The sequence below is a fragment of the Alosa pseudoharengus genome, unplaced genomic scaffold (assembly GCF_046254945.1).
Source record: "Alosa pseudoharengus isolate Yale_2024_CS ecotype anadromous, Long Island Sound unplaced genomic scaffold, YU_APseudo_1.1 YU_APseudo_1.1_scf_7, whole genome shotgun sequence".
In the NCBI taxonomy this organism is placed as follows: domain Eukaryota; kingdom Metazoa; phylum Chordata; class Actinopteri; order Clupeiformes; family Clupeidae; genus Alosa; species Alosa pseudoharengus.
The window spans coordinates 28,888,376-28,900,143 of NW_027468859.1; the positions used below are offsets into that span (position 1 = coordinate 28,888,376).

The 11,768-nt window shown below is 40.7% G+C and overlaps 1 protein-coding gene across 1 annotated transcript; it reads left to right on the forward strand.

Moving 5' to 3' along the window:
- The first annotated feature begins 2,949 nt into the window (after positions 1–2,949).
- On the forward strand, positions 2,950–3,884 carry LOC143110050 (trace amine-associated receptor 13c-like). Its single transcript, XM_076272882.1, has one exon. It carries the CDS (start codon positions 3,105–3,107, stop codon positions 3,882–3,884), a length of 780 nt encoding a protein of 259 aa, XP_076128997.1. The 5' UTR covers positions 2,950–3,104.
- The last annotated feature ends 7,884 nt before the right edge of the window (positions 3,885–11,768 follow it).

Here is an 11,768-nt window from a genome sequence, read left to right on the forward strand (position 1 = left end):
TTTTGGTGATTGTGGCTGTAATTATTGGTGTCATCACAGTACTGTAAATGCTTTCAAGATCCAAACAAAGGGATGCTCATTTTAATAATGCGCTAATTTTGACAGTTCCAATTTTTAGATATTTTATATATTTTGACTTTGTATAGTTATGTATGTTCTGATGCCAAATGCAGTAACAAATGACCTATCTATGCAGAAACTTTAATAAAGCATTCCCTTTAAGTCATTATGATCTTTAACTCTATTGTAAGTAGCGGTAAGAGGCATTGTAAAGGCATCTCTCTTAAAAAGCCATTCATGCCATCACCGATTTCCAGTGGACATTGTCCACTCATCAATATTGTAAATTAAACACTATACTGAGAGATTCATTAAAATTCTATCTTGTTGCGCCTTTATCCACTCTAGAAAAGAAGAACCCTGACAGGTAAAGCGTTCTGAAATTAGAACCAGTAAACAGGATATGGCAGCAGCACAAGTGGCCTGCACAAATTCATCCACATGCTGTGTGTGTCTTGTCTAAAGCCAGAACATGCCCAGACTCCGTGCTCATTGCTATGTCCTTTTGGTTTGTCCATACTGTGAAGCCCTAGGACCTCAGGTTCAGCCTTCTTCTTCCCAATGCACACTGCCAGGACGTGAGACACGCAGGTCCGTGTCCCTTGCAGCAGTCCAGTGAGTTTTGTTGGTTTCTCCAGCTAGCCTGATGCCCAGTTGATGTAGCTTTTGACTCTGGAGAGGATTAGTTGGTGTAGATGTGATTTCCTGTATTCTGGTGCATTTTTGGGATGGTCAGCTGGAGAGGGGCAGTACCTAAATTTGTTCAGATTCATAGCCTTTTGCTTTTTGTTATAGAGGTAGTGACTTCACACAACTACTTGGGGTTCAGGGTCCCTTGACCTCTTGGGCTCGGTAGGCTCATTCAGTAATCCATCCTTGCTCACATGCCAAAAATGTTTTGGGGTTCCGCTCTAGACTTCTGGCCCCATGTGCTTGGTAAACCAATGTATTAATATAGTTGTTATTTACACCAACCCTGTCACCTTTTAATCTTAGAGGGTACTAAAATCACAGATTTATTTGAAACTTTAATATTCAAAGTGAAGCACTAAGGGTGGTTTACTGAAGTTGAATTGACAAATAACAAAATACAACATCATTTGTATTTGTTGTAAACAAGTACATCAGTTTAATGACTTGTTTTTCAACAGATTTGCAGAACAAATCCGCAAATGTGCATTAAATGAGCAATCTTCAACTACAAAATAAAACCAAAATAGACAAACATTAATAATCAAAAATAAAATGTGCCAAAAAATAGATACTTATTCCTACTTCGTTCCTGGCTTTCAGGCATCTGCAACTCGCAGTGGACTGCAGTGGACAAACCTGCAATGATTAAATAAATACATAAATAAATAAAAAAAACTATGTTAAATGTGTCATGTCATATTAACAGGCTATGTAACCATTTGCCATCAAGAAAACCTCACCTTCTGTGTCATCAGCCATGGAGGCAGACACTTGATGAGGTAGAGTTAGGTAGAGGTAGAGATGTGCTCCAAAGTATTTCAACAGTGTCCCTGAAAAATATTGCATAAGTGCATAGTTGATTGAGCAGAATGAGTTTATTTTGCTATCATTACTTACACTCATCAACAAGCAATTCCACATCTAACAATTCATATTCTATTGGCAAATGAGGCATAATTGCAGTATAGTGAACGGTTAACATGGTGATCTACTGCAGCCTAAATATTAGGGTAGCACCGCTACATCACTCGCCACTATCTTAATCAAATTTAAGTCTATTTTCATCACAGAAGTCTTCCCACCCAACATGGTATAGGCCTATTTTCTTATAAACACTACCATCTCTCACCAAAGATCTTAGAGCAGAGCGCACGTACTGTTCCATCTTTGCCTATGAAGCTGGAATGTTACCGATGCCCAGAGTCGCGCTTGTCAGTGGGTTGGGGTTGGGACTGGGAGCCTGGGCTTAGCCTGCTGTTGCTATCAGACTTACCACTATGTCACATATCATAGAACAGTAATAAACTATCAACACTTTCAGGTGCGAAATCAAAAACAATACTGTGGTAAATTTGCCTTCAGCTACAGTACGTTGTCATGTAGCTAGTGCTAATGTCCACTTCAGTCAGCTAGCTAGCTAACTTTAATTTACAACATAAGCCCACCTAGGGTACATGCTTGATTGAACATCCAAAACAATCCCAATATCCTTGACATCTGAAATACACCTAGATAAATATATATTAATGGGAGACATTTCTCTGTTGATTGCGGGGATTTAACTCTGGTGATGGCTTATATTAGATCATGACAGTTAGCTACCTCAAGCACAAAACATACTGTAAATAATCATGCAAACATACCTGTATCTTGCTCGTTTTTCTCCTCCTCTGTCATTTTCTTCTTTCTGTTTTCGGCATCAGAGGGATACGTCCTTTTTTGTGACTTGTCTTAACATTACCGTCTCTTCCGATTTTTGAACTTGATGCAGTGTCTGCACGAATTGTCTATGCACCCGAGGTGTCTACTTTATGCGCATGACTCAAAGGCTGGCAAACACAGTAGCAGTAGGCAGGTATATTGATCATGAAATCAGAATTTTCTTGTTTTGAATTATTAATTGTTTCATTTATTCATTCATTGATGTCACTTGTTTATACGATGTTTACGTTATTTATTATGTAAAAAAAGAAGAAACTCGATTGGGGGCCCCCTGGTGGCCAGTGGGCCCCAAGCAGCCGCTTAGTTCGCTTATGCCTCGGGCCGGCCCTGAGTCCCATCATGCCATTGGATTCCTATTCACTTTCTAGGGGGCTCTTTACTGAGCGAACAGACCTAGGAAAAAGCACATTTGAATTCAGCAATCACAGCCATAAGGATAAGTGTGTTTCTTGCTTCAGGAGAACAACGGTTACACCAGAATATGTGTTTTTCTATATATCTATAATACTTGCTGTTATAGTAGGCTAACTGTGTTTGGCAACCTGCTTGTCATAATATCGGTGTGCCACTTCAAACAGCTGCATACGCCAACTAATGTGCTTATCCTTTCCTTAGCTGTGGCAGATTTCATGGTGGGACTGTTTGTGATGCCACTGGGATTAATCTGGCTGGTGGAGGCATGCTGGCTCTTTGGGACATACATTTGTGCTTTTTTCAACTATTTTGCATTCCAGTTGACAACAGCGTCTGTTCATAATGTGGCTCTCATTGCAGTGGACAGATACCTGGCTCTGAACAATCCCTTTCTCTATACCAAGCAAATCACTGTGAATTTCGCTGTCATTGTGGTCTTGTTTACCTGGGCGGTTTCAGTGGTGTATAATGTTTCTCTTATTTACTGCAGTGGGTTTTTCACAACCTCGCAGGCACTGTGTCCGGGCGAGTGTCCCGTTGCTGTGAGCGAAATTTGGTCTTGGATTGATTTTGTGGTGGTGTTTGCATTACCTTGCTCCTTCATGATTATATTGTATATCAAAATCTTTGCCATTGCCAGGAAGCACGCCAATGCCATCAGGGCAGCTAATAATAATCAGATCAATGTAAATGGAAGCAAGAATGAGAAGATGCCCAAACGATCTGAGAGAAAAGCTGCCAAAGTGCTGGGAATACTTGTGTTTGTATTTTTGTTATGTGTTGTTCCATATTTCACTGCTAGTGCCATGGCTAGGTTTATCAACGGCCAAGTGTTAGAGATTGTGCTAAACTGCACAATCAGTATGGCTTACCTGAATTCTTTTTTTAATCCAGTTATTTATGCTTTTTTCTACCCATGGTTTCAAAATAGCATTAAGTTGACTTTGAGGTGTCGTATATGTACCCCCGAGTCCTCTTTCATGCAGCTGAAGTGATTTTTTTGCTGTTCTTGGTTGTAACAACCATGGGCCTCATTAGATATACAGTAGATAGATAGATATACTTTATTCATCCACAAAGGGAAATTATGTTTCAGTAGCCATACAAACATCGTTCACATATACATACATACATACATAAATTATTCTAAAAATTTTATTCCTCTCTCTCTGCTCAGGGGGAAGTCCTTATAAAGTGCTGTTGCAGTGGGTAAAAAAATATTTCTGTGTCTGTCTTTCTTACAGTTTAGTTGGTGTAGTAAGTTGTGTAGGATGTGAGCCATTGTCCAATATATTTAAGATTGTGCAGCATCCTTCTCTCCACCAGCAACTCCAGGGTTGCTCCTCCTTCCTTGTGATCTTATTCGGTTTTTTAGTAGTTTTCTACAATTTCTTCTTTCTCACCCAGATTTGAAATGGTATTTAGCTCAGGCCTGGCCCTCCTAGTCCACCACCATTTCACTTGTCTTAGCCACATTCAAGACAAGGTGGTTGCTCCTGCACCATGTCACAAAGCGGTCCACCAGTTGCCTGTACTCCGTCTCCTCATCATCACTGACACACCCCACAACTGCAGAATCATCTGAGAACTTCTGCGGGTAACAGACATGACTTAGAGTTGTACTGGAAGTCTGAGGTGTACAATGTGAAGAGAAAATGAGACAGCACAGTCCCTTGTGGTGTAGCTTACTGACGACCTGCTCAGACACACAACCTTTCAGTCTCACAACCTGTGTTCTCTATGAAGGTATATTGGGTGCAAAAGTGGACGACGACTACTGGATAGTGCTAGGCAAGTTAGCAATTGTTTGCTGTGCAGACATTATGAATAATAAGGTTGTAAAACTTAACACCGCAACATTTTTTTCCTCGCTTTGTGCAAAGAAAAACTTTAAATCGTGTGTCCTTCATTGATAAGGAAACATGCTGAGGTTACTTACTTTATGAGCAGGCAATGGTAGTCTGAGCGCGATCCAGGATCCAGATCCGGCCGCCTTGTTTTCTCGATCAATTCGCTCGACGTGCACACATACAAATCTTTTTGCTCCTATTATATCACCTAGCCAGGAGCAAAAGTATCGTCACTCGTAGAAGCAGATTCGAGCAGTTGTATCAATTGACTTGTAGTCGTGCAAGAAAATCAAAGCGATCTGTAGAATTTTATTAATGAGAAGTTATTTCACAAATGCACAACTTCGGATGCATTAGTTCACATTTGGGTTTACAAATGCACGAATGTTGTGCATGTTCTCAGATTATGAAACACGGATGTGCAAATGTGTTTCGCACCAACTGCGCTGCAGCGATTGAAGCAAAAGTGTCGAGTGCGTGACTTACAGGATAGGATTTGTGTACCTGTAAAAAGGATTTGTGAACCCCTAGCCCCTATTTTGTGTTAACAAGATATAAAAAAATATGTACAACTTCAACTTTACTGTTACACATTTATGACTTTAGTGTGCACATGCAAAATCTGCAGTTAAATGTGCTCGCCACTTTTGCACCCAATATACCTTCATAGTTCTCTCAGTCAGGTAATCAACTAGATGTAGAGAGCGGTAGGCCTACAAAATATGACCGCTGCCCAGTCCTGCACATCTTTGCAAAAGTCACGCTTGTCAATTTGTCTACATCTCCTACTCCACCCCCTATTTTTGTGTATGTAAATGAGTGTGTGCATAGTGTGTGTTTGTTTTTGTGTATGTGTGCTTCTGTGTTTGTGTGTGTGTGTGTGTGTGGGGGGGGGTTAATCAGGTTAATCAGACTAGGTTAAATCACAGTCATTGTAGTACAGACATTTCTTTGTAATCTTCTGTGTTTCTTTTGCATACTGGTATTGATGCTTCTTAAACATGTATGTAACCCAAGAAATATGATGAAATGTTTTTCTGCTTTGTATGATTATTTAATTCTTAGCTCAAGATGGTGGTTGGTTGATTGATTGTTTGTGAACTGGAATTGTGATTGGTCCATTTAAATTTGCCACTTGCCCAGTAAATTATGTCAAGTCTGTGAACTCAGTTGATGTAACTTGCACTGAGGATGGGGTCACCCGAAAAGTTTGCTCTTGCACTTATATGGGGTATGGAGAGGTCAATAAATCACTATTTGATGATATTATCGTTTTTTTCAAAAGTCTACCTTTTGAGTGTGATCTCTAGTCTTGTTTTTCTATGATCCTTGAGGAATACATCATGAATCATCAGAAATAAACAGTGCAAGGGGGCAGTGGGGAGTGTCTGCCGAGTTAAACTATAGAGTGTGGTAGACACTACCGTCATTTTGTATGCGTTCAATTAGCATTTTTGCATGTTCCAGTTTGTAAAGAAAAATCCCTATGCGTAAATGAATGGGGTTTCGGGAATCATAAAAAAGTATGCCCCCTAATAGATAGATAAATAGATACTTTATTAATCTAATAGTTGATTAATTGCTTGTGAGTCCCCACATTCATATCCTTTTAATAAAATCAGCGTGTATGATGTCTCCGTGAGGGCTTTAGATCAGCTATATCGCTAAAATATGATTTGCTATGCCTCTGCTACCTGCTATAAACTGTCTTCCGCGCTGTCTCCTAGCTGTGCGTCACAAGGCAAGCAGTAGCTAACCATAGTTAGCTTTAGCGAGCAAGGATAATAACTTTTTTCACAACAATCACGCTATTAAATAAAGTAATTACAGAAGGGTTTGGCAGCCGCAATCGGTTGGATATTATAAATCAGATGAAAACATGAAAAGGGCCCCCCTGCTCACCCTAGAAACTTAGAACATTTACATTTATTCATTTAGCAGACACTTTTCATCCAAAATGGCCAACTGGCCATCCAAACTCAAATGACAGTATATTACAAGGGACTACATTCACTCCAGAGTAACTTTGGGTTTAGGGTCTTGCTCATGGGCACAAAGGTGGCAACCGAAGCCACAACTTTTCAGGCTAGGCTACTGCATGTTAGCCCAGCTCCTTAACCTCTACGGTACCACCACCCTAACTCAGCAAGTTTTTCACATAGTGTGACCTGTGGGGCCCTATTCAGATATCAGGGGTGGAGAAGAGAACATAGTAGTGAGTCTTGAGCTTTCAGGGCCCCCTGGGCCTGGGCCCGGTTAGTCTAGAGCAGTGGTCTCCAACATGGTGCCCCTGACGGCTATGAAGCGCCCCCAGCGCACCTTCTGAAAATAGCCAACAGGTCGCCTGCAGATCACGCTCTAAAAACACGCTCCATTGTGAAGTTTCCAATAGATATTTAAGTCTAGACCAGAACCATTTTAAGAATTTATGTAGCCATACATCTGTAACATTAAATTGATATTGGTGATACCTTATAAAAGTACAAATAGCGCTGAAAATGGTGTGGCATGCATGACTGAGCAGGACAGTGCATTAGCTTTTTTGTCAGATCATGGAGAGATTTCAGGTGTGCAATAACTTTAAAAGGAGTCTTCATTATGTTAGGGTGGTGTGGGCGATTACTATTGAAATGTTAAAACCAAATTGTCCACTCAAATCAGAACTTAAACAACCCCTGAATTCATAATGGTGGATGGGTATAAATTGGGTACAAATTGTAACCCATATTATTAATTGCACAAAAAGTAATTTTTTTTTGTAAAAAAAAATAAAAAATACATTAGATTACCCATGCAAACTTTGAAATGAACAAACTGAACAAAAATGTTGGTAGTGTTGCATATTGATATTAAAGTATTGAATAATCAGATGAAAATACAGTTGCTTAATATAAGACTTACAGGCCTACACAATATTGATAATTTAAAAAAAATCACATAGGCCTATTATTTAGGAGGACTACCCTCGCAAAATAGGGGTGAGGGTCTGTTTGTTTCAAATGAGTAGCCCTCCATATGATTTCGGGTCTTCAGGTAGCCCTCATTCCGGACCACTGGTCTAGAGGAATACGCATGGATTCAGGGGGAAATAGGGCGGGGGAAGCGGAGAGGTGGCAGACCTTGTGAGTATGCACATGTACTGGGTGTTTCATGAAAATACCGCCAACAGCGAACTAACAACTAAAATGATGGTGTTTAGTTTGCCTTTGTAGCCATCTCTGGTTAGCCTTTGCTTAGGCAAATGAGACATAACTACTGCAGAGGTTTAAAGCAAATGTTGTTACGAACTTCAATTTCTTCAAAAATGGATTCTAAACATGCTTCAATTACGTTTGTATCGGCAGCCATTTCGCACTGGTTGTGTGTAACACTCCTTACCTGTAGGTGGCGTCCTCCATAGTGTGGGCCTGGGAATATTACCTGTATAACAAGAGATACGGAGTTCAGTATCAGTTGGATAAATTGATGGTCATGTCTAACACAGTCTCCGTGATTTATGAACAACCCAGTTAGACAAGTAACAAACTTCACATGGTGTCAGAAGTAAAAAAATGGAGCAACTGAAGCCTCCTAACAGTTTGAGCTTCGAAGAAAATCTAGCAGAAAACTGGCGAACATGGGTTCAAAAGTTCGACCTGTATCTCATCGCATCTGGTTTGGCGGAGAAGAACGAGAAAGTGCAATGTGCAACATTTCTACACGTGGCTGGAGATGAAGCTATAAAGGTATTTAATACCATGGACTTTGAGGGTGAAGTAGACTTGGATGACCTTAAAGAAAAGTTTAAACGATACTGCGAGCCCCGAAAAAACATCACGTATCTGAGACATGTATTTTTCACGAGAGCACAGGGACCAAACGAAACCATTGACGCATATGTGACACGAATTGAAAAGCAAGGCTAAGGATTGCGAATTTGGAACTTTGACTGACGATGATGACTTGATTGATTAAAGACCGCATTGTGTGTGGCATTAACGATACTGTGAGAGCTAGACTTCTAAGACTACGTTTACACGAAGCAGGGTATTTTCCTAAATGAATATCTGGCCATCTACGTTTGCAAATAAAACTGCATTTACATGAGACCGTTTTTTTTTTAAAAATGTGTTTACACGAACCCGTGTACATACATGCTGTCATAAGCATGCCAAACCACAGTGGCAGTCTAACGATAAGCTCAAGCTCACATTAACCAATCAGAACCCTGAAAAGTCGCACGTGAGAACATGTAAATGTAAACATTGGTCGCACATTTGGTGTACTTCTGTCGCATACTGTGACGTTGGCTGCCCAAAACTCCGTTTACCACAGTTTACAACCAAACGCATAAACAAAGTTTTCCAAAAAAATCACTTTGGCCGGAGTTTTTTTGGATGACCGTTTTACGAGGCAAATTCTCCGTTTGCGTCTAAATGAAATGCTCAAACGTAGGGAAATGTCTTCGTTTATAAAAATACACATGCTCGTGTAAACGGGGTCTAAGAGAAACAGATTTGGATCTAGAAAAGGCTATGAACATATGTCGAGCTAACAAAGTTACACAAAGCCACATGAAAGCTCTGCACGAGGAGTCAGAAGTAGTTGTGAATAAAATAACAAAAATGAAGCCCAAAGTCAGACAAGAGAGTGCTAGTGCTAAATGGACAGGGAGAGACAACGAAGAATGCACGAGATGTGGATATACACACGAGCCAATGAAATGTCCTGCCTATGGTAAAACGTGCAATGAGTGTTCACGAAAGAACCATTTCAGCTGCATGTGCAAAACTCAGAAACAAAAAGGCAACTTCAGAAAATCAGAGAGAAAAGTTCATGAAATTGAACAAGAAGAACATGTTGAAATGTTTATGGGTTGTATTGAAGTCAAGCAAAACGTGCTATAGCAGCTAACACATGTCTGAAACAAGTGGACACAGTCTCTACACATGAAAATGATAGTCAGAAATGGACACAAGCACTGAAAATAAACAACTGCTTACTTACATTGAAACTAGACACAGGAGCAGAGTGCAACGTGTTGCCATATAAAGACTTTGAAAAAATATCGAACAAGAAAGCAGCACTGCTGAAGTCTAACTGCAAGCTCGTTACATATTCTGGCCACAAGATGGAGCCAAAAGGTAAGACAACACTAAGATGCTACCACAAAGAAAAGGAGTTTCAGTTAGAATTTCAGATTGTAGATGGAAACTCACCAGCAATTTTAGGTAGAGATGCATGCTCAAAACTGGGACTCATCAAAAGAGTGTTCAAAGTTAAAAAAAAGAAGATGACATACTGAGTGAATACAAAGACCTGTTCACTGGCCTAGGATGTGTGCCAGGACTACATCGTATCCAGCTCAACCAAGATGTGTCTCCAGTCATTCACCCACCATGGAAAGTACCTGTAGCACCGAAGGACAGAGTTAAAGATGAACTAAATAGAATGGAAGGTCTTGAAGTCATTGTGAAGCAAACTGAGCCTACAGATTGGGTGAACAGCATGGTAACAGTGGTTAAACCCAACAAACTCAGAATTTGTATTGATCCACAAGACCTGAACAAAGCTATACGCAGAGAACATACCCACTGCGCACAGTTGAAGAAATCGTTGCTGAAATGCCAAAATATTTTCTGTCCTAGATGCCAATCATGGGTTCTGGCAGATACAGCTGGACGAAGAGAGCTCCAAGCTGTGCACCTTTAACACCCCTTTCGGAAGATATCGCTTCTTGATTTGGCAGATCTTCCGCTACAGAAGTTTTTCAGAAATGCATTGCACAACGTCTGGAAGATTTGGTGGGAGTGGTGAATATAGTGGATGACCTTCTAGTGTGGGGTGAAAACATGGAACAACATGACGAAAGACTAAGACGACTGCTGGACAGAATCAGGAGCATCAATTTGAAATTGAACAGAGATAAGTGCAAACTAAGGATGACTGAAGTTCGCTACGTAGGACACATTTTGACAGCAGATGGCTTGAAACCAGACCAGTCAGAGCGATTCAGAGTATGCCAGAACCGGAAGACAAAGCCGCTCTAATGAGGTTCTTAGGTATGCTTCAGTATCTGGCAAAATTCATCCCAAATTTGTCAGACGTGAGTTCACCTTTGCGGAAACTTCTAGAAGGCGATGTAACATGGCACTGGGAGTCAGAGCAACAAAAGAGCTTCACAAGACTCAAGTCACTAGTGAGCAACGCTCCGGTGTTAAAGTACTTCGACATCAACAAAGAGGTGACAATGTCAGTAGTTCAAGCTCTGAAGGCTTAGGAGCAGTGTTACTGCAAGATGGACACCCTGTGGCTTTTGGGTCAAGGTCACTCTTACTGAGTGTCAGAAAAGATATGCTCAAATTGAAAAAGAGCTTTTAGCGATTGTCTATGGCTGTGAGAAATTTAACCAGTACATCTATGGTAAGACAGTACATGTGGAATCAGACCATAAGCCTCTTGAGACGGTGTTCAAAAAGTCTCTACAGAAAGCTCCTCCCAGACTCCAGCGAATGCTCATGAGACTACAGCCTTTTGAACTACAAGTCAGCTACAAACCTGGTAAAGAACTGTTCATAGCAGACACACTAAGCCGTGCTTTCCTCAAAGAACATTCAGAGCTACTCTTGGAAGACGAGTTGCAAGTGCATGTCTTGTCAGCATACTTACCAATCTCTGCGGAAAAGCTGAATGCATTCAGAACAGCAACAGCAACAGATAAGGAGTTGCAGAGAGTCATGAACTTAGTTCAGTCTGGATGGCCTACGGAAATCAGACAAATTCCATCAGAAATTAAGCACTGGACATCAGTGTTTCCTCTATGTTGATTTGGTAGTGGCGGCCCGCCACGGTTTAATTTTCTTCCCCCACGGTATCAGAAATGGGGCAGACGCACAATAGTCGCAGTTGCCTTTTAAATGATCCTGCCGACATTATGCACCCACGTTGGCGGCCGCTAACATTGCAATTTAACAACAAGCAGAACTATTCAGAGGTTTGGGGCTGTCCAGTTTAACTCCACATAGTGTGTTGATGTGCTTATTGTCCAAA